This window comes from Chlorocebus sabaeus, chromosome 10 (assembly GCF_047675955.1).
Source record: "Chlorocebus sabaeus isolate Y175 chromosome 10, mChlSab1.0.hap1, whole genome shotgun sequence".
Lineage (NCBI taxonomy): Eukaryota > Metazoa > Chordata > Mammalia > Primates > Cercopithecidae > Chlorocebus > Chlorocebus sabaeus.
In genome coordinates this window covers 35212838-35232694 of record NC_132913.1, presented here as the reverse complement: position 1 = coordinate 35232694, position 19857 = coordinate 35212838, and the positions used below count along the sequence as shown (strand labels likewise).

The following is a 19857-nucleotide window of genomic DNA, read 5'->3' as shown; positions in this document are numbered from 1 at the left end:
TTCTGCCTCCCTCTTTGTTACAGTTGTTAACTTTTTACATAGCAAAGCAAAGGTAGAGACAGACAAAATATAAATGCAAATCTGAGTAGCTTAGGTAATCGATCAGAAAGTCTTATCTGATTCTTAGGTTTTTACAGAGAACTGGAAACACTTTATTAATTGAAGTACTAGGAGGAACTATGATAGAGAATGAGGCCAGGAAGAAAACCGTTATTGTATGTATTGAATTAAAGTTTGCCATGTTTACATTCAACAATATATGGACAAGTAAGTGTGCATTGAGACTGTTTTACCTGATAATAGAGTTTTTTATGGGGTTGTGAGAGTTTTTTTAGTCCTGGTGATAGTTGTTAGTTTGTTTCCCAGTACTCTGTTCTGCAGCTGACCAAAACACTAACTGTTCTCTGGGAGAGACCAGGAGAGTTGTTACTCTCCTCTCCTGTTCAGCCTAAACTATTTCTTTCATCTTTCAGGCTTTTGAACACTTGCAACAATTAGAATTAATAAAGCCCATGGAAAGAACTTCAGGAAATTCACAGAGAGAGTACCAGCTGATGAAACTGCTTTTGGATAATACTCAAATTATGAATGCTCTGCAGAAATATCCCAACTGTCCTACAGATGTGAGGCAGTGGGCAACATCCTCACTGAGCTGGTTATGAATATAACCAGTGACTTCAACTTTGGCATTTCATTCATACTTCTGTAGAGAACGAAAAACTATTGTCCTTTAACATGATAATACTGAACATTCTATAAATATTTTTGTATTTATGTGAGACTTGCATGTCTACTGTCTTGGCTGTGTCTTGCCTTTTAATCATGAACAGTTACATGATTTGTAATTTCAGTAATTGAGATTACTTTGTAAGTAGCAGTTCAGAAGAATAAAATATGACTGTTTTAGGGACTAGACCATGTGCTTTTTTAACACTTATATATATAATGGTCTATTTGAAGAGCTCACTTCAACCTAACAGCTAGATGTCTTTACAAACCTTAAACCAAAGGAGTGAAAAAACAATCGTAACAACTGAAGTATAAGTAACCTTTGGTACAGTAGGTTTGCTGCAGGGTTTTTTTCTGTCCACAAGCAAATTTTGGATTCTATCCCAGACTCAGGTTTTCTAGTTCAGGAGACTAACCAGCTTAGTCAGAAGATGGTTCACATGGAAGGAAAAGGCCAAGGAGTTTGGAGATTTTTCTTCTAGATATCTCAAAATGTGGTACTCATACCACCCACATCAGAATCCCTTGTAAGATTTTCTAAAATTACAGATTGTTGAGCTTACCATAGGTCAAAAGGATTGGAATTTGCCTTCTTAACAAGTATAGTCATGGCACCACATAACATTTTGGTCCGTGACATTGTATATATGAGGGTGGTCTCGTAAGACTATACCATATTTTTACTGTACCTTTTCTATGTTTGAATATACAAATGTTTACCAGTGTGTTACAGTTGCCTACAGTATTACAGTAACATTCTGTACAGCATTGTAGCTTAAGAGTAATAGGCTAGGCTGTATGTATAGCCTAGGTGTGTAACAGGCTATATACCATCAGGGTTTGTGTAAGTACACTCTCTGATGTTCATCCAATGATGAAATCACCCAGAGACACATTTCTCAGAACAGCCCCATCATGAAGTGACGTGACTGTACCAGAGATTTCTGGAAAAGCACTCCCAAAAGTAATGAGACATGTATGGCAATGTTAACTGAACCTGTATCAAACAGTAAATCCCTGAGGAATGTGGAAATGTCAGTAAAAGCATTGTCTTTTAAGTAAGTTCCAAGATCCATGAATTAACAGAGGCATATATTTAAAATGAAATTTAATAAGCACTTAAGTGACTTCATTTGTTCAAGAATATTTGCCTACTGTGTGCATGGGAGGTTAACAAAAGACAGACTGTCCCTATGCTTGTGCAGCTTACAATCCATTTAACTGTTAGAGGCCCTGTGAGATGTAGGTACTGTTATTTACAGATTAGAAAACTAACAAAGCAGTGGCAATGCTGGGAATAGCCAGCAGGCTTGGAATTCAACTCAGTTTAACACCAAAGGCAGTGCTATTAAAACCTGAAGTTCGACAGTGGATTCCTTACCAAATAGTTTTTAAAGTATGCTCTAAGGCACAATGTTTTAATGAAATCTTGGATACAAAGTGGAATAAAAAATTTCTGTGTATAAAAGTAGCTCTTCAGTAGTTACAACATATTCTTTTGCATACATAGCCTTTCCTTCCCTGCAAAAAGTTAAACCTTCTAAGTATTCAGATCCCTGTCATTTACTTTTCAGCAGTCTCATTCAGGCTAAGGCTTGCATACTGATTCTGTGCCATAGTCTACACATTTTTAGGGGATATTTCACCAAAATACTTAACATGGTAACATCACTATTATATACTAGAAGCAAGAATTTTACACTTATGCTCTAACTGACCCTTTTTAAAATTTTCTAAACTATTTGAGGAAAGTATTATTTGTCTTAAAGGGTAACAGCCTCATGAAATGACTTGAGGATTGCAATTTCTTACTAGCTTAAGATGTCACTTAAAAGCTGGCAGCCCTCATCTGTCTCACTGGCTACGTAAGAGCTACAGAAGATCTATCAATAACCAAGTATACAGATTTTAAGACTAAGTACCAATTGAGGTAAACATGAAACAGTTAAAAGCAAATTCAAAAAATACATTAGGAAAAGTTACACAAATGAAGCATATGCCTATTACATTCCCAAAGCATTTTTGTGGGGAGGAGCAGTGTTGATTGTTGGCCTTTCCATATTCTCTCATACAAAAAAGCTAAAGTCTATTTGCAAGAGTTTTGAGCTAACTTCATCTCTTAAATTGCTTAAACTGTCATCAATAAAAACAAGCCTGAAAAACCCTAGTTTAAAAAGCGGTTCAAGAATAATGTAAACTTACACATATAGCTTCAAGATATTTTCTTCATTTACTAGAGGAGGAAAAATAGAACCAAAAAAGCACAAACTGCTTTTTAATCTGACTACCTCAGACTGAAAAGCAGGTGAAGGAGGAATATTTCAGTGTGTTTTTTACATCTGTGTTCCCTCCAAGTGGCCCACCAGAAACAGAATTCTTGTTAAAATGACTGATTCTCATGCACGTGAAAGACTCTGGGGAATGAATGCCTGTTTGGTCCAAACTTACTGTATCATAATGCTGTACATGTTGAAAACATAATACCTATTAATGTCCTAACGAATCACTGTTTTGCAGAAAACACTGTAAGAAACACTTCAGTATTTTCTGTAGAGTTTCCATGCATATTTCACCATGGTTCGCATTCTCGGCCTCATCTGGTTTAGAAAGCAATTCTGTTTCTTTCAAACCACCATAATCTAAGTGCTGCCCCGTCCTTCACCTTTACCCTAGAAAATCTGAGAATCCATTGGTGTCTACTGTGTGACACAATGCCAACAAGCCTCTGCTTCCTAATACTGGCAGGACCAACACACATACTTGAGTGGGAATATAATCTGTTTAGACGATAATAGAGGGAAATACCATAATTAACAGATCTCCCTTCACTCACCACTATCCTCATTCTTGCTGTTGTCAAGGTGTAAGCCTCACTATAAGTTACAAAGCTACCACTCCCCTCTTTAAGAACACATAGCTAAATAAAAACTGCATATGCAAATCATACCATATTCATTTTTTTTTTATTTAACTTGGGGATGGAATGGGAATAGCATACATTTTATTTGTACAATATTTAACAATCACTTATCCAAGGTGGGGTTTTATGGGGATTTTAAGCTTTCTGTTAAATACTTGCAGAAAAAATAGCAAGTACGATTTGACAGTAGTACAATAACCTGTGCCCAAAACACAAGAAATACAGAGTAAAGCGAAAATAACTGCTTACCAATATTCTGAGAGGTAACAAATGGGATATGGGTTGAGACTGCATAAAAAACGTACTGCTGGTTGAATATCTGAGGTAAATGATGTTCAATCAAGATGCTACTTGTATCATTTTGCCCACAAATTGATAAATAATTTTATGCATATCATACCAAATGTTCCTAAAAAGTAATCTTTCAAAAAAGTAAAAAAGAGAAACTGGAAAGTATCTGTGATGAAGCTTCTTTCTTTAAAAAAAAAAAAAAAAAAAAGACCAGTAATCAGTTTATTCCACTAAACCACCATCTGGCCATGGTTTTTTTCCCTACCACCTGCATTTTACTTAAATGTAGCTGTTACTTAGAGGTGAGGAAACGCGACCAAAGAGATTCTTTTTAAATTTCATGATATGATTCTATTTTAAATTCCAAAGGTGTTGGTTTTTTTCCTGATTGTATTTTCAAAACATCGCCATGAAAGATAGTGCAAGTTCATGGGACTAACAATCATGAGGCACAGTCTCTTTTTCTGGAATTCACAAGGTACCTAGAATTCAAACAAGAATCACACATCACATGCTAAAAAAAACTTCTAGCATCTAAAATACATACAAGAGCTGTGCAGGGCATAGACTTCAAATAAAGCCGAATACTGGTTAATCCATCAGTCCTATGGCAAGTTGATCATAAAGCATTCCTTACGCGGAGATCTGGGCAAGGTAAAGAGTATAAGTTAGAGCAGCAGCAGTTCTGATGGGTATCAGAAAGGCAAAATACAAGACGAGTCATGAGGAGCACCATACACATGAGGAAAGAGTTATTTGGGGGGTTTCAGTTTGCCCCAAAATGGATCACCATTTTTCTCATTCTTTGATCTTTCTTTTTTTCCAGTATCTCTAGCTCAAACTTTCTGTTAACTTGCCCACTCTGCACTGACTGTAAACCAAACACTAAATACCCTGCAAAAGAAAGTTTTAACAAGACTAGGTATAAGGACAGGTAGTCACTGGAACATTCTTATTTTACTGCTTATAAAAAAGTTTTTCTATTAATCATAGTTCTCAAAAGAATACAAGTTTTAAAATTGGTTAGCTACAGTTAAATACAACAACCAGGATTTCTAAAAATTTTTTCTAACTTGAAAACATTTTATATTGTGAATAACTGGTTTTAAAAAAATTTATCTCTAGTACTCACATAAGCCAAACATTCATCATAATATCCCTTGTTTATTTTTGTTTTGATTTTAACTTTTAAAAAGAAAGTTGAATGTTCACAACAGGTAGAAATTCATCTTCAGGAAATTAATGATTTTCTTGTATGCACATTCTCAATATTTTCCCTTCTTGATTAGTTTTTAAATGGAAGCAAAGCCAGATCAAGAAACTGAGAGACCAAGTACTCTATGAAATAGAGGTGAACTCAACATTGAAAATGGAATTGCTAGGAATACAATGAGACCATGGGGACACGCATGACAGTTCTGAATGGTCTGTGGCACACAGACGCTATTACTCTTCTTTTCCTCCCTGCTTAAAGTCTGTTGACCTATGTATTTTTTATAAATAACATAATTTACTATTCCCAGAGATTACATACATATATGTAAAATGTAGTGTACTGTGTGGTTAAATAACGATTTTAAGACAACACATTCACAGTGAGCTCCTGACAGTGACATGTAAAAAATTCTTTTATAAAATTAACGTATGGATTTTAAAATGACCTGACAGAAATAACATGGCATAATACTGGCTATTTGTTGATTGGTAATCTGGAAATTCAGGAAATTAATGTTTTTACTTTGGCCTGTATAAATCTGAGGAAGAATCCAATTGTATTCTAACGTAATATGGTTTTGAAAAGCACTTTGGCACCTGCCTACCATCAATTCCATTTTCTTAGCAAGGATAAGGCATGAACTATCCTAAATTAATATCAGTGTTAGTTGTAAAAGCAATTTTGGGGCGGTGGCTAGGCTATGTTACCTATATCAACATTGGTTACCTCTAAATGTCATTGCATATTTTAAGTTATATGTTTAATTTGTTATCCCTGATTTGTTTTAAAGCAGTAACATCTGAAATCTGCTTAAAGTTTAATATCTCTATCCTAGGATAATTCTTTACATATCACAGACATCAAATATTACTCTGACAAGATGGCACCAAGCAGAAGTATAGTGATAAAGTTACAAGTCTCAAAGCAGACAGTGAGGAATTCTGGGTAACGACACTTCCTGAGGTGATCCTAAACAGTGATAAAGAATGTCCCACACACTGTTTGGTGAAAAGAAATACACTACAATTTTACATATATAAATAGAAAAAACTCTATTTTAAAAGACAAAATGAAGAGCTTTCCAGTGTCACAGCTCACTTAAAAAAATTTTACATCATGCTTTAAATTTTCAAATATTCCCCAAACACAGCACACCTAAAAAAAAATACTTAGGTAAGTATGCAAATTTTGGGAACTGGATATAAGATGGGGCTTTAAAACATGGGAAGAAGGGGGAAATGACACCATCTTTTCAAAAAACAGCACTTTTTTTCCCTACATTACAAGCCAGCACAAGAAATGCTAAAACACTGCTTTACGAATGGCCACTTACTGTTGGCACTAAGCATAGCTTACCTTTTTTCCCTTAAATAACACAGTGAAATTGTTACAAAACATGGATTGATTTATTATTCAAATTTTGTTAGTGTTTTCAATTTTATAATTTAGCAACCGTGGAACTGAGGTATACCTTGTTGAGGGAGGTTAAAGTAATGCTTGGAAGCCTCTTTACTGTACCCCACTTTGATGACTTTATGTACACAGAACAGCAGCACACTAAACATTCACAAGCTGTGTCATATTGGCATTACAATAGTCATTTATAGAAACAACAACAGCAAATGCAATAAAAACAAGTTACCCTTTTTAAAATCTGAAATGAAAAGTTTTTGATTTAAAAAAAATAGCAGTAGTTCATTTAAGGAATTAGTGTCTTCTGACAGACATTAAGAAATCTGATGTCAGTTTTCAAACACTCCATTAGCCAGGTCCAAAAGATCCTTGATTTGGAGAGGGCTACATTCTTCATGTACACGTTTTCAAAAGTTTCTTTATAGAGTTTGCAAGGTTTCTCTTAGTCTCCTGTCCTTCACATCTGTGCTGTCGGCAATGCATTAAGTCTCCCAGAGCAACGTTTTTCAACAAAGGGTCTTCTTTCTTAACATTTCCAAGAGACATCCTACTCATTTTACACAGAATAAACTGTAAGCAGTTTCGTTAGCTTAGCAGCTCCAGTTCAGAGTCCCATTTCTTAGTGTGCACAGATGGCGCAACCATCATAGACTAGATTCTTTGGGAGGAAAGTCAACATTTGTCACCATTGTGACCACTGTTACAATGTCCTCTGTGGTAATAATATTTGTTAGTCTCTGCATCTGGGTAATTCTTTCACCTACACATCCGGCTGATAACCTGGCTTCTGCGTCGTGATCCCAACATTCTTCAATGGTTTCACAGAGCATTGCCATTCCCTAAAAGGAGAAAAACATACTCAAACGCCACAGCAAGTTTTGTTTTCTATTAGGAAATAGAATAAAAATTTCATGAAGAAATGGCTAGTTTTCTGGGTCAAAGAAGTTTCTGTCAACATTCACTTTTATTGAATACCATGTGCAGAATCATGAAGAAAAGCATAAAGAGAACTTTTTTTTTCTTTTTAAGCATGAGATTATCACAACAGGAATTTTTTTTTTAACTCCCCCCCCCCAAAAAAAAAAAAAAACTCTCCCTTGTTCACAAACCAGGTCATTTCAATGCTAACCCTTCAAATTGACTCAAAAATCAAGGATAAAGGGGGACCTAATCATTTTTATTGTTTTCTTAGTTAATATCAGCATTTCTATCTTACAATTAAACAGAAGAGCAGAAAGCCCCTTTTGAGATGCATCTGCCTGGTTTTAGCCATGTTTCTAGTTGTATTTAGACCAAAATAACCAGGCAATACTGCTGTGTGCCTGGTCTCTAGTTTTAAAGCACTCTTAAGACTTGAAAGTCTTCTCTAAGCTGAAATCAAAAGGCTACAACAAACTCCCATAGAGAGGAAAAAACCTGGTGCTTCATACACTTTCTAAAATGTTATCATATTGGAAGTGGTCACCAGCAAAGTTATCCAACTATCCACAGGTTCCGAGTCTGGCATGCCTTTTCCCTGGGAAACTAGATGACACACTCTTCTGTGCAGGACCATTGAGACAAAAGCCCTCTAAAGCTCTGTAAGTTTACAATCACCTTCAGGGGTATACAGACATAGCCCTAATTCTGCATCCAGAACTCTAGAATATCCTGTGTGAAGATCACCTCCCAGAAAATACTTGAAGAAAGAGAAATGTGCGGAGATAAATAATTCCTCTGAAAAGTGTTTTATTGGAATTTCAAATGAAAAGCTAACTGGATAACTTACAGCATGTTTCTGCCAATAATCTCTTAAAACAGGCCTCTTTTTTTTATGCACAACAACTTCCTGCATGTCTTCAAGAGATGGATGCTGGCCAATTTCCTCCTCAAATGGCAACATGTATTCATCTACAGGTCCTGAAAAGTAAGAAAAGAAAAATAAATCATTTTCATTAAAATCCTCCTGACTTTCAAACTGGTAAAAACTTTCTAAAATATACTCTGTCACCTTTTCCCAACTGTTTACATGCTATGAGGACAGAAGAGAAACAGATTCTCAACTGTACTTATACCATAGTGTGACCAAACATATGAGAAATGAAAAGGTCTATAATTTGGCATGTAATTTCCTTAAAGATTGTATAAGGAGTTTTCTTATCTAGGTATAAAGGATGCCTATTTCCATCTGCATAGAGGACATAAGGAACAATCAGTATTTGTAAATTAAGGTTATATAATATCCCTTTAGGGTACTCAATCCTTACAGTTCAGATCAGAATGTTAACAGTGGTGCTTCCATCTCTGGAGGCTCTAGGTTCAATGTATTATAACCATGCTTATTCTATGGCATATCCAACCCCCCTGCATGCCCCACATGAGGAATTATGCACCTCAGAGTCATACCTCTTCTCTATACTCCCTCACAACAGCTGCCAAAAAGTACGTTTATTTTTTAGAAAATCACAAACAGGCTCTCCAACTAGGGGTTCCAACAAGTCAGGATGTGCCTTCATAGACAAGATTAAACAATATAAATAATTCCTTTTTTCTTAGGCCTACTCAGATAAATAGAAAACTGTATTTAGGAGTTAATAATAACTAATATCCAGTGAGCACCTATCCTGATCAGGAACTTTACATATATTACTTACTTCACAGGGTTAAGATGGCACTACCTCTATTTACCTTTCAAGCAGCTCAGAAAAGTTACATAATTTGCACAAAGACATACAGCTGTTAAATGGTAGAGCTGGAATTGAACCCAACTCTCTGAATAACTCTGAAGTCTGTGGTTTTAATTGCTGGATTGCCTTCCTTTGACAGACACAGGTCACCACTGAGCAATATCAGTGACCAGCTATATGTGTGCATAAACACAAATTTTGTGAAGCTCTTGAAATGCAGTAAATACTCCTGGATAGAATACAATGAATCATAAAGGGGTCATCTAACTTACCCCTCTTCAAATATAAGAATTCTTTATGGCTGGACAGTTGGTCTCTGCTTGAGCACTTCCAGTGACAGAGTACTGACATTCTAAGGTGTCTATTCAACCAACACTCATGTGGTCTACAGGCAGCAACACTGCCATCAACTGGTAGCTTAGTTTTTAAGAAATGTAGACTCAGGCTTCAACCCAGACCTACTGAGTCAGAATCTAAATGTTAACAAGATTCCTAAGAATCTGGTATGACACATTAAAGTTTGAGAACTACTTCATTTAACAAAAAAGTAACCATCAACAAATGTGAAAGCACCTACTTTAGCAATTAATGCTCACACTATCCTCTCTACCCCAATTTCTGACTAAAGAGTTGGGTTCTGACATAAGAGTCAGAAATGCCTGACTCTGAAATTATTTCATGGTATTTAAGAAAAGTCAGTATCTAGCCTTTTCTTTTTCCAAAAGAACTTCTCGGATAACTCCTCTTCCCCATAAACAAAGCAATTTCTCCCCTAAACTCCTAAAACACATGCTTGTATTTCTTAAGTACTGCACTCATCCAGAAACATTTACTGAATACCTAAGTACCGGGGAATGGGCTAGACAACTCACACTTAGCTTGCTCTAGATTTAATTGTCCAGGATATACTTTATTGCCCTAACTAAACCGTATGTTACTTGAGAACAGGGTCTTGTGTCTCCTAAATTACTTAATCCAATGATTTGCTATGGAGAGTTCATATTAATCAAGTTCTTATAAAATATGTTTTCCTATAATATCTGCCATCTAACCTACTTCTGCTTCCATAAATGCACATCATAAATGTAATTCCTCTTCCATTTTGAGTCAAAATACTCTGAATTCTTACTCTTCTTCCTAAAGACTTCTAAAATCATTCCCAAATTGCTTCAACTTTTCGTAAGTTTAGCACTGACTCCCAAGCCAATCCCTCAATCCCGGAAGATGCCTATAGACTATGTGCCCATTTCTGAGCACTCTACTAAATTCCCTTTACTAGTACCCCATATTGAATTTCATATTCCAGTGGCAATCTGCCCTACAATGAGAACCTATTACAGTACTCAGAAAATAAAATATTGTTAGTAACTTTACATAGGTTACGTTGGTTATAACTTAAAATATTCACAATTTTCCTATGGTCTTTGACAATCACAGGAAGGCTTTAGACAATTATAAATTAAAACTTAATAAACAGATCGAGCTCATTTACATCTGTTTAGGAGTTCAGCCGTCAGCAAGTTTGCCTTATATTATTCAAAACAAAAAATGCCGCAACATACTTGAAGACAGAGTAAAGACCTTATGAAGGAATACTAAAGAGAGAGTGCTTGAAACACTATAGTCCTGTCACACTAGGAATATCGTCTGAAAGTTTACCCAGAAAAATAAATAAATAAAAGCAAATATCTGTAAGACTTAACATGGGCTTCAATAACAAGAACAAGTAATAGAAACCCTTTAACCTGGGGGGCAGGACCCATACGACCTTAAAGCAGACCTCTCTCTATGTCTGGATCAGAGTTTCAAATCTAGGTTTCATCATTCACCAGTTTGAGGCTAAAGTAGGCAAACTACTTAATTTCTCTGCATCTCAATTTCCTCATATGTAAAGCATAATAACTGTCTCTGAAGCTCTTTTAGGAAATAACCTTAAGGTATGTGAAGTGTCCAGTAACATAGCTAGTAAAGGATCAATACATAGCAATTCCTTTCCTGTCCTACCCCACACTCTGCTCCTCTGCCTCCTGAATTCTCTACCACCTCTTGGAGTCAATTAAAAAAAAAAAAACCTGTACTTTAAAATATTACCTTGGAGTGTATCATCCCTTTTCATACATGTGTGGTAGGCATATATATCTTTTTTAAAAATATTTTTTCCCTTACCATCTGCAGCAGTACAGCGAGAAGCCAGTTCCCATAGGACTAATCCCATGGCGTACATATCTATCCTCAAAAATGCATCCCTTTGGAAGTTTATAGCACCCTCTAATACCTCTGGAGCCATATACCTCCGGGTACCAACCTGAAAAAGATGTTAAAAGCAAAGAGTACTCATTCATTAACTTTATGAACTAACACTGTATGATTTTGTAAGATGAATCAAAACCAAATATGGTCTATTACCAGGGTAAGGTATACCAGACTATAGCGTATAAATAGTAAGATCCTTTCTGCGTATACTTAAAGAATACATCAAACAGACATTATGCTGGTACAGACTTAGAAGTTTTTATGTTCCCCTTTCTGGATGTAATCACAAGAAACTGAACCAATGGTCAGCTGGGAGAAGGATGCTGCATACTTTTCAATTTTACCTTTGCATACTGTTTGAAACGTAGCTTTAAAAAAAAAAAAAAAACTTTCTTGAGGCCTTTTCTCTGTATTAAAAAAAAAAAACTAATGTTGTAAAAAGAATTAGCTAAGTAAAGGACACATTGACATTACAAAGTTCTATCTGTACAAAATCTATGTATTTGTTTATTCATAAATTCTTCTGTCTTGGAGTCCTTTATTTATATCTGTCCCCAACAATTTGGTATTTCTTAGTACTGTAACTATGGTTACTAAGCTAGTACAGCTAGCTTTGGTTGGTGCTTGACAACATTCATATATGAATGCTTAAAAATATTTGTGAGATAGCTGGGTACATCACAACATACTTGCAATATATCAGAACTAGAGAACAGTCTAGATATTGGTACGTCCATAAAGTCCATCCTTAGGTGGCTATAATCTCTACTCTAGATTAAAAGTTGGGCAATTTATGCAAATATACATGTAACAGAGATTGTTTTAAGAATAAAGACAGGTCACTAAAATTCAAGGAGAACACATTAAAGGGAAAAGTGGCTCTACTTTTAAAAAATTTACTACTCTGAATAATTATTTTAATTGTGCTATCAGTGACTGTTTCCCTAAAACCTACTTTTCTCTTAAAGGTAAATGTATGCCATCCAAAGTACCTACCTCTTTTATTACAAGATTATGGTTTATTTACCATGTTGACATAAAATGTCACCTCTTTTATATGTGTTCTTTGTACTATATAAAATGTGCAATAACATGCAAGTCCCTCCAGATATTTTTGAAATTTTCTGGTCCATGAAATCTAAAGTCGAGGAGTCATTACTGTAAGCAATTAATTTTTAACTAATCATAGAACCCAATTGTGAAGGAGTTAAAATATGACATGAATGAGTCACAAATTTTTTTCTCAAAAAACAGGGGAAGGAGGGCTTATGAGGTACCAAATTAAGAATATGTTCCCAGAATTTAGTCTTATGATAGTCAATCATTCAATTAGCTTAGAAGTTTGTCCTCAGGCTTCCTATACAACCTTGGTAGTATTCTCCACAAAATTGCCTCCATTCCCATATACATTTGCAGTCAACTTTTCTAGAGCTATATGGCTACTGACCATTACCCCAAACTACATTCTTAAACCGTTAGTCAATATTGCCAAAAATTGTGATGCCATGACTGCTTAAAAAAATGTGTCCTCAGGAATCAATAGGATATGCTAGGGAAAAGAAAGCTAAGAATTAGTTGGTCAAATAATTTACATGATATGAAAGGTGAAGAAATGATAATGTCAAAGGCCTGAATCATTTAGCTTTGTAGAAAATGTCACCTTTTAGGTTGAACTGGCTTCCCTGATTTAAAAGGTGATCTTGGCTGGGCGTGGTGGCTCATGCCTATAATCCCAGCACTTTGGGAGGCCAAGGTGGGAGGACCACTTGAGGTCAGGAGCTCAATACAAGTCTGGCCAACTTGATGAAACCCTGTCTCCACTAAAAATACAAACATTAGCTGGACATGGTGGCGCATGCGTGTAATCCCAGCTACTCGGGAAGCTGAGCCAGGAGAATCACTTGAACTCGGGAGGCAGAGGCTGCAGTGAGCCAAGATCATGCCACTGCACTCCAGCCTGGGTGACAGAGCGAGACTCTATCTCAAAAATAAATACATAAATAAATACATACATACATACATACATACATACATACATAAAGAAAGGTGACCTTGTAGGAATGAAAACATCTTTTCCAGCCTCAAAGTTTCTGAGAATAAAATTCTTTTCCCTTCTGGCCTTCCTAGAGGTTCCTATTACTAAGATCTCTGTGCACATAGAGGCATAGAGGCATACAGAGGTGTCAGAGTTACCTAATTCAGGGGTTTACAAGTGCTCTGAACTCTGGAGAGAATTTGGAGAAAAGCCATCAAGTTGATTAAAGAAATGAATGAAGCCATAAACAACAAGAAGCAATAAACTATTATTGCGTGGGAAAATGGACAGGGAATCTTAATACACTGTAGTAAGGATAGTGACTAATTATTCTTCCACTCTTCTTAAGATGGTGAAAGAACTAACAGACTAAAACTACTGCGTTCATACGAAGAATTCCCTAAGAATGAGGTCTATTAAAAGGTGTTGGATTATTCTTTGATCGATTTTTCAAAACGATCCTATGACATGTGTCTAAGTTATTGTTTTATGAAGTGCTTAATCTAAACCACCTGAGTCCTCTACCATCATATGAAAATGTCTTCCTCAGAAACTTTAACACATAACACTGTTAGATTCTGATTTAAACACCACAACAAATTTAGACTAATTCAGTCCTGACATGCCATTCTAAGAAAATATGGGACAAGTTTATTTCTTCTTATATTTTATAATCATCATCCTTACCTGTCCATGGGTATCGCCTGCAGACTTGCCAGCCTCAAATTTTAAGGCCAACCCAAAGTCAGCAATGCAAGCTGTCAGGTTGTTTTTCAACAGCACATTTTTACTTTTGATGTCCCTTACAAATAAAAAGAGTATTCAAATTACGTTTAGACAAGTTACCTTTTAAATTTTTTATTGAAAGCAGAAAAGAGGGGGAATATGTACACTATGAAAAAATAGTTACTTAAAATTATGAAATGCAGAGAAAGGGAGAAAGAAAAAGCTCAGAGCCCCCATGTAGCCTTTAACACAAGAGCACAGTGACAAACCCCTATTCATAACATGGACAATAAGAAGAAATCCTATCTATAAAGCAGTTATATAAACATTTGCCATGTCAAAAAGATATGTTACCTATGTCACCCACCTACCAATCATAAAACTACTGTTTTCTAAGATAATATTTTAGAGTTCTTACTTGCAAACTCCCATAGAAACTGAAATTTAAACCAAAATGAAGAAATTTTTAAAATATAGCTGAATTGAGGCCTTCTGTTTATTGGTACACACCTACATTTTAGAATAATCCCTTATTATAGAGGTTCTTATATTCTTCCACCTGGTTGTAGAAAAGCATCTTACGGCATGGATAAATAGAAACTTTTTACCATAAACATACACTGCTCTAGCTAGATCCTGGTGTTCTGAAAAGGGTAACAGTTTTAAGGCAATAAGATATCCTCTTCTACACACCTGTCTCAACTGGCTCATCCTAGAGATTACCATACCCTAATTAAATACATCTATGCCATGACTAGTGGTTAAATTTACGTACAGATACACAGACCAAGAATGGGATATTGAAAGCATGAGTAGACACTCCCAAATGCTATAAAAGCCAATCAATCTTAGTTTCAAAAGACTTTCAGGACCTTTTCTTAATAACTCTGGGGATTCTTAAGGATTAATTCCCTATGTGGCCAGGTAGGGCAAGGGAAAATCCAAGAAGAGGCCAATAGACTGCATGTAAGAAAGTGAGAAGAAAGAGTTATTTCTGAGGTAGACGTCATTTAAAGTTTGCAAAATCGGAACTTAAATTAGAGGCTGACTTACAATAATGGCTCCCAGCAACCTAAAACATCACCTGGTGGCACTCAGCTAAGTATCTGTTCCATGAATCAGTTAATGCCTACTTTTCAAACAACCATCTTTAAATTGAACACAAGACGACAAATTGAATCCCACGTTCAAGAAAATACAATACATGGCAAACTGAATTCCATGTTTAACACGCAATCATTTTTCCTTTTGCGGGCACGACAAGTGTTGGGTTTAAGAACTATTTCTTCACTGGACAACTGTTTAAGTGATGCCTCCCTCTACCTTGGCTCAGGGTAAAGATAATAAGGTCATTCAAAAAACAAGCAAGGGAGACATTCAAAGTCTCTCCTTCATTACATGCCCTTGGATAATAATCCCTATTTATAATCATCTTTAAAGTATATCATGTTTTGAGGTAAAACAAATGTCTTTTTCCTTTGAGATTGAGAAAATATAGTTTATTTTCAATCATGCTTTCAGAAATGAGATGAAGTAGATCATTAAACTTTACCAATAATGTTAACATACACATTATCCAAAATACTTCCTGGCCAATCTCAAAGTTAACTTTAAAAAACAAATGAAAACCAACTGTCTTGTAAAGCATGACTGAATAACAAAGGAAAAATTAAAATTTACCCACGGGCTTAAAAGTTTAGTAAATGTATACTCAATTACCTGGGAAAACAATACAAATATAGTCTACCTGTGAGATATGGCAGGTTTGTGGCCATCTTTTAGGCCAGGTATATCCTCATGTAAATATGCCAATCCTCTAGCCATGGTTTCTGCAATATGACATAGTTCATTCCAAGAGACCACATTAGCCTTAAGAAAGTCTGACAGTGAACCCTAAAAAAAGACGGAAAAATAGAAACTTACATTCTTGACAAAGGCCGTATATATAAGGAGACTTTTCTTTTTACCTATAAGAGGTTGTGGAAGGCAGCATATCTTTCCTTTCAGGGAAAAATAATATCCAAGAAACAATCTTTCTGGAATGGTTAAAATTTCCTTCCATTTCACATTAATAAACATTTGACCAGAAAGAAATACCAGAGCTTTAAACTTTTGTTACAAGAATAGTCAATTTCCACCAATCCATAAGACAAGTTTTTTGTTTTAAACACTAGCTGAATATCTAAGGTTCTAGAAGATATTTTAAAAGTTAAAATATCCTGACTATAGAGTTCTTACACCATGGGACTAGCAGAATACAAAGTAACAACATAAAACAACTACTAATATACAGAATATTCTTCTAGAGATTATTGTTGTCCTTTAGGTCAAGAATTAACAGAAGTAAAAGAACCACTTACATTTCACAATGATGAAACCAATTACCAAAAACATAATTTCCTACTTCATTAATGGTACTTTCACACTGACTCTAAAAGCAGAAAAAATGAGGAAAACTAGCAATTATGTGTTGGTGATAATTACCCTGCAAGTTAGTGACAGATCAAAGATGAGATAAATTTCCTGACTCTGGTTTTGTCACTAAGCAAGACTGATTAAAACTGAAAAAAATGATTCATGTAATCAAAATGAATTGTAAATGGTAAGTGAAAATTACTAAGCATTACCTATACTAAAATAAATGTTTGTAAGAGTAATTACAGCACGAGAAATAAGGAACAAAAGGGTGGTTTATATGAGTAGGGTTTTAAGTTAAAAATTTGCCATCTTTGCTCTTTTATTAAAATAAACTACCTTTTAAAATATTTTTATTCAAGAATGATTTTTATTTTCAGGTTAAATATTAATCAACTATAACATGTCTCGAAAAATAACTCTGAGGGATTTATAGCCAACATTAGGTACGCAGGCCAATTCAGACTTTACTAAAGTAAAACGTTAAATAGTTTTACCTTTTCATGAAATGCTGTGATTAGCCAAAGATCCACATCAACACTGGTGCCTCGTTTTTCTGCACCAATGAACTGTAATATGTTCTCATGCTTCATTCCAGGCAAACTGTAGACTTCATATTCATTTTGCCATGACTGTTTGTCCTAGAGTCAAAAAGAAAGAATAGTAAGAACACAAGGAATACGGGTAAATAAACCATGTCTAAGAGATTACTCAAATAAGTTCCAAAGTAAAACAAAACAAAACAAAAAAGTATTTTAAAAAATTTTTGCTGTTTTGTAATAAGAAAAAAGCTCTGACAATAGGTTAACAAATTTATATGAAATGCCTGCCCTGTCCATTCCCTCAAAACGTACTTTTCTGTGTTTCTAGTTTACAAACACAGAAGTTGATCTGAAATGCTGCATTCTGTATCTTACAATGGCAACACATAAGTTACTGCAAGTATTACATTGTAATTTCATCACGGTGTGAAGCTACTTGTGGTACTATTCAGAATAATCTCCTTGAAAGATGAAATTCAGGCAGAATGACTTCCTCTAAATAGAAAACTTCTTTTCAAAAACTAACATAATATCAAACATCCTTCAAAAAATGTTTAGCATACCCTGCAAAGTCAATGAGAAAGCAAAGGGCATAGATAAGCAATGCAATAATTTAAGACACCATATATTCATTTGTGCCTGCAAGCGATCCATGTCTACTAAGTATCTTCTTATAAAAGATTAGTTTCTTTTCACTGCTAAAAGACAGTAATAGTGAGAGGTACCACAGCATAATGGTTAGAAACCCTTAGAAATCCTCTGCATCCAAACTGTTCAAACTTAAATCCTGGCTCTCCCACTAACCTCTAGCAAGTTACATAATCCTTCAGTGTCCTCATCAAGTAGAACAGGCATTGTAGTGTCTGTCTTATAGAATTGTTGTATTATATGTTGCATTTTACATACATGTGGGCAATATATGTACACATATTAGTGAGCACTCACATATGTAAAACACCCCTACCTGACCCAATAAAAACATACAATCAAATGTTAGCTACTGCTGTTGCTGTTGTTGGGCTTAAGTTAGTATCATCCAAATGCCTTTCTCTGATCCTTATGCTTCCTTACACATGGAAATAATTTCTTCCCTTAATCTCACTTACGAATCTTGGCACAATAGAATACACTTTCTCTCTGAAAACTAAACTGTGGTTTATAGCTACCAAAAAAAAATGTAATACAGTTCACAAACTCTATGTAATACAGTTCATAGACTGAACAGAGGAGGTAAGACTGAACAGAGGAGGTAAAAAGCTTAAAATCTAGGTATATTAAGACAAAGAAATTGCTTATGTGACAACTTTGGAAAAAGAAAGATCCACTCTCTAAGTGTAGTGGTAGAGCCTGTAACACCAAATCCAACCAACACATCAGTACCAAGGATATCATGAGACGCCAGGGTATATAAGAGACGGGGAAGACAGAATCATCATAAATCTATACCACCAACAGAACAAAACAAAACACAAGAATAGCTCAGAGGTACATTAGATCAGAGTCTTATGAGAAGTCCGGCCAACCTTTAAAATAAAAACAATTCAACAATAAACCAATTATCTGAAGTCTTGATTGCCTCTGAAAATGCATCAAACAAAAACTGAAATAATTAAACACTCAAAGTAGAATGAAAGTAAGTCAAGTCTGGTAATATACCTCCAAATACCAATTCCAAAACAAAATATACTACTCTTTTGTTTTTCTGCTTGCTTTTTCTGACAATGTAGGGGGATATTAAAATTTAACCACTCAATTAGACTTGTTTATTGGAATCCTTATCTTTATTTAACATTTCTATAGAATTTTCATTGGCAAAAGATCTCCTACGGATTCATTTAATTCCACCACTCCAGACAAACATAATGATTGTTATACTAACAATTCAATCTCTCAGATGCAAAGGCAGGCATTAAAAGAGCTAACTGCTTTCCCCAGTATCACAAAGAACCACCTTGGAACGTATGGCTTCTGTTTTGAGACTATTTCTGAGTTATGATGACCTAGCCATAAAACATATATGTAAGATGACAAAACTGCAATAAACATACCTGTATTGGAAATATTTTGACAGCCACATATTCATTAAGCAACTGGGCTTTCCAGACACAACCAAATCTTCCCCTTGCTTTCACTTCTAATAACTGCAGTGGTTTCAAACCTAGTAATGGAGAAGGTGGGGGTGGTCCTGGGTCCTACAGATAAATAATAATAATACTATAAATAAGCAGAATATGACACATATCAACTCTGGAAATGAGAAAAAAAGTGAGTATACTGAAAAGTCAACTGACAGAAACAGTAAACACATATGGATGACATTAACTTCAATTTTGCCATAATTAGATTACTAATTATCTATAGTGATCACAAGGCAGGCAACCTGAATTAAGAGCTTTCATAATAACGTTCAGCATTATTGCTTTATATGTACCACAGGAGAAAAGATCTAAAATCTTTCTGATCCAGTCTCACTAATTTTTCCCACTAAGATTTTCTGTTAACTATGAATACTCCTAACAATATTTCATTTGTTTCATCCAGTGTGTACTTCGAGGAGGATGATTTGAAAGGTGCCAGAAACAGCAAATTATGACTATGTATCAGCAAAAACCTCTCCTTAAGATCTATTACTTTCTCCAGTGACTGTTTAA

At 35.2% G+C, this 19857-nt stretch overlaps 2 protein-coding genes across 8 annotated transcripts in view; one reads left to right on the top strand and one right to left on the bottom strand.

Annotated features, from left to right (window-relative positions):
* Positions 1–913, top strand: part of ORC4 (origin recognition complex subunit 4) — an 88049-nt gene extending 87136 nt beyond the window's left edge. For all 6 annotated transcript variants that reach the window (XR_012094183.1, XM_007964940.3, XM_007964939.3 and 3 more), the window contains one exon: positions 474–913. Coding sequence is in view for 5 of the 6 variants with exons in the window: in XM_007964940.3 (XP_007963131.1) it covers positions 474–662 (189 nt within the window). In the remaining variant the exon portion in view is untranslated. The remainder of the gene's footprint in view (positions 1–473) is intronic.
* A 1851-nt stretch (positions 914–2764) lies between these two features.
* The window catches only part of ACVR2A (activin A receptor type 2A), an 88054-nt gene continuing 70961 nt past the window's right edge, over positions 2765–19857 (bottom strand). For both annotated transcript variants that reach the window (XM_007964923.3, XM_073019670.1), the window contains 7 exons: positions 19255–19398; positions 17162–17305; positions 15997–16142; positions 14211–14325; positions 11402–11540; positions 8338–8468; positions 2765–7408 (listed from right to left, as the gene is read on the bottom strand). In XM_007964923.3, coding sequence (XP_007963114.1) covers positions 7214–7408; positions 8338–8468; positions 11402–11540; positions 14211–14325; positions 15997–16142; positions 17162–17305; positions 19255–19398 — 1014 coding nt within the window. In that variant the 3' untranslated portion in view covers positions 2765–7213. The remainder of the gene's footprint in view (positions 7409–8337; positions 8469–11401; positions 11541–14210; positions 14326–15996; positions 16143–17161; positions 17306–19254; positions 19399–19857) is intronic.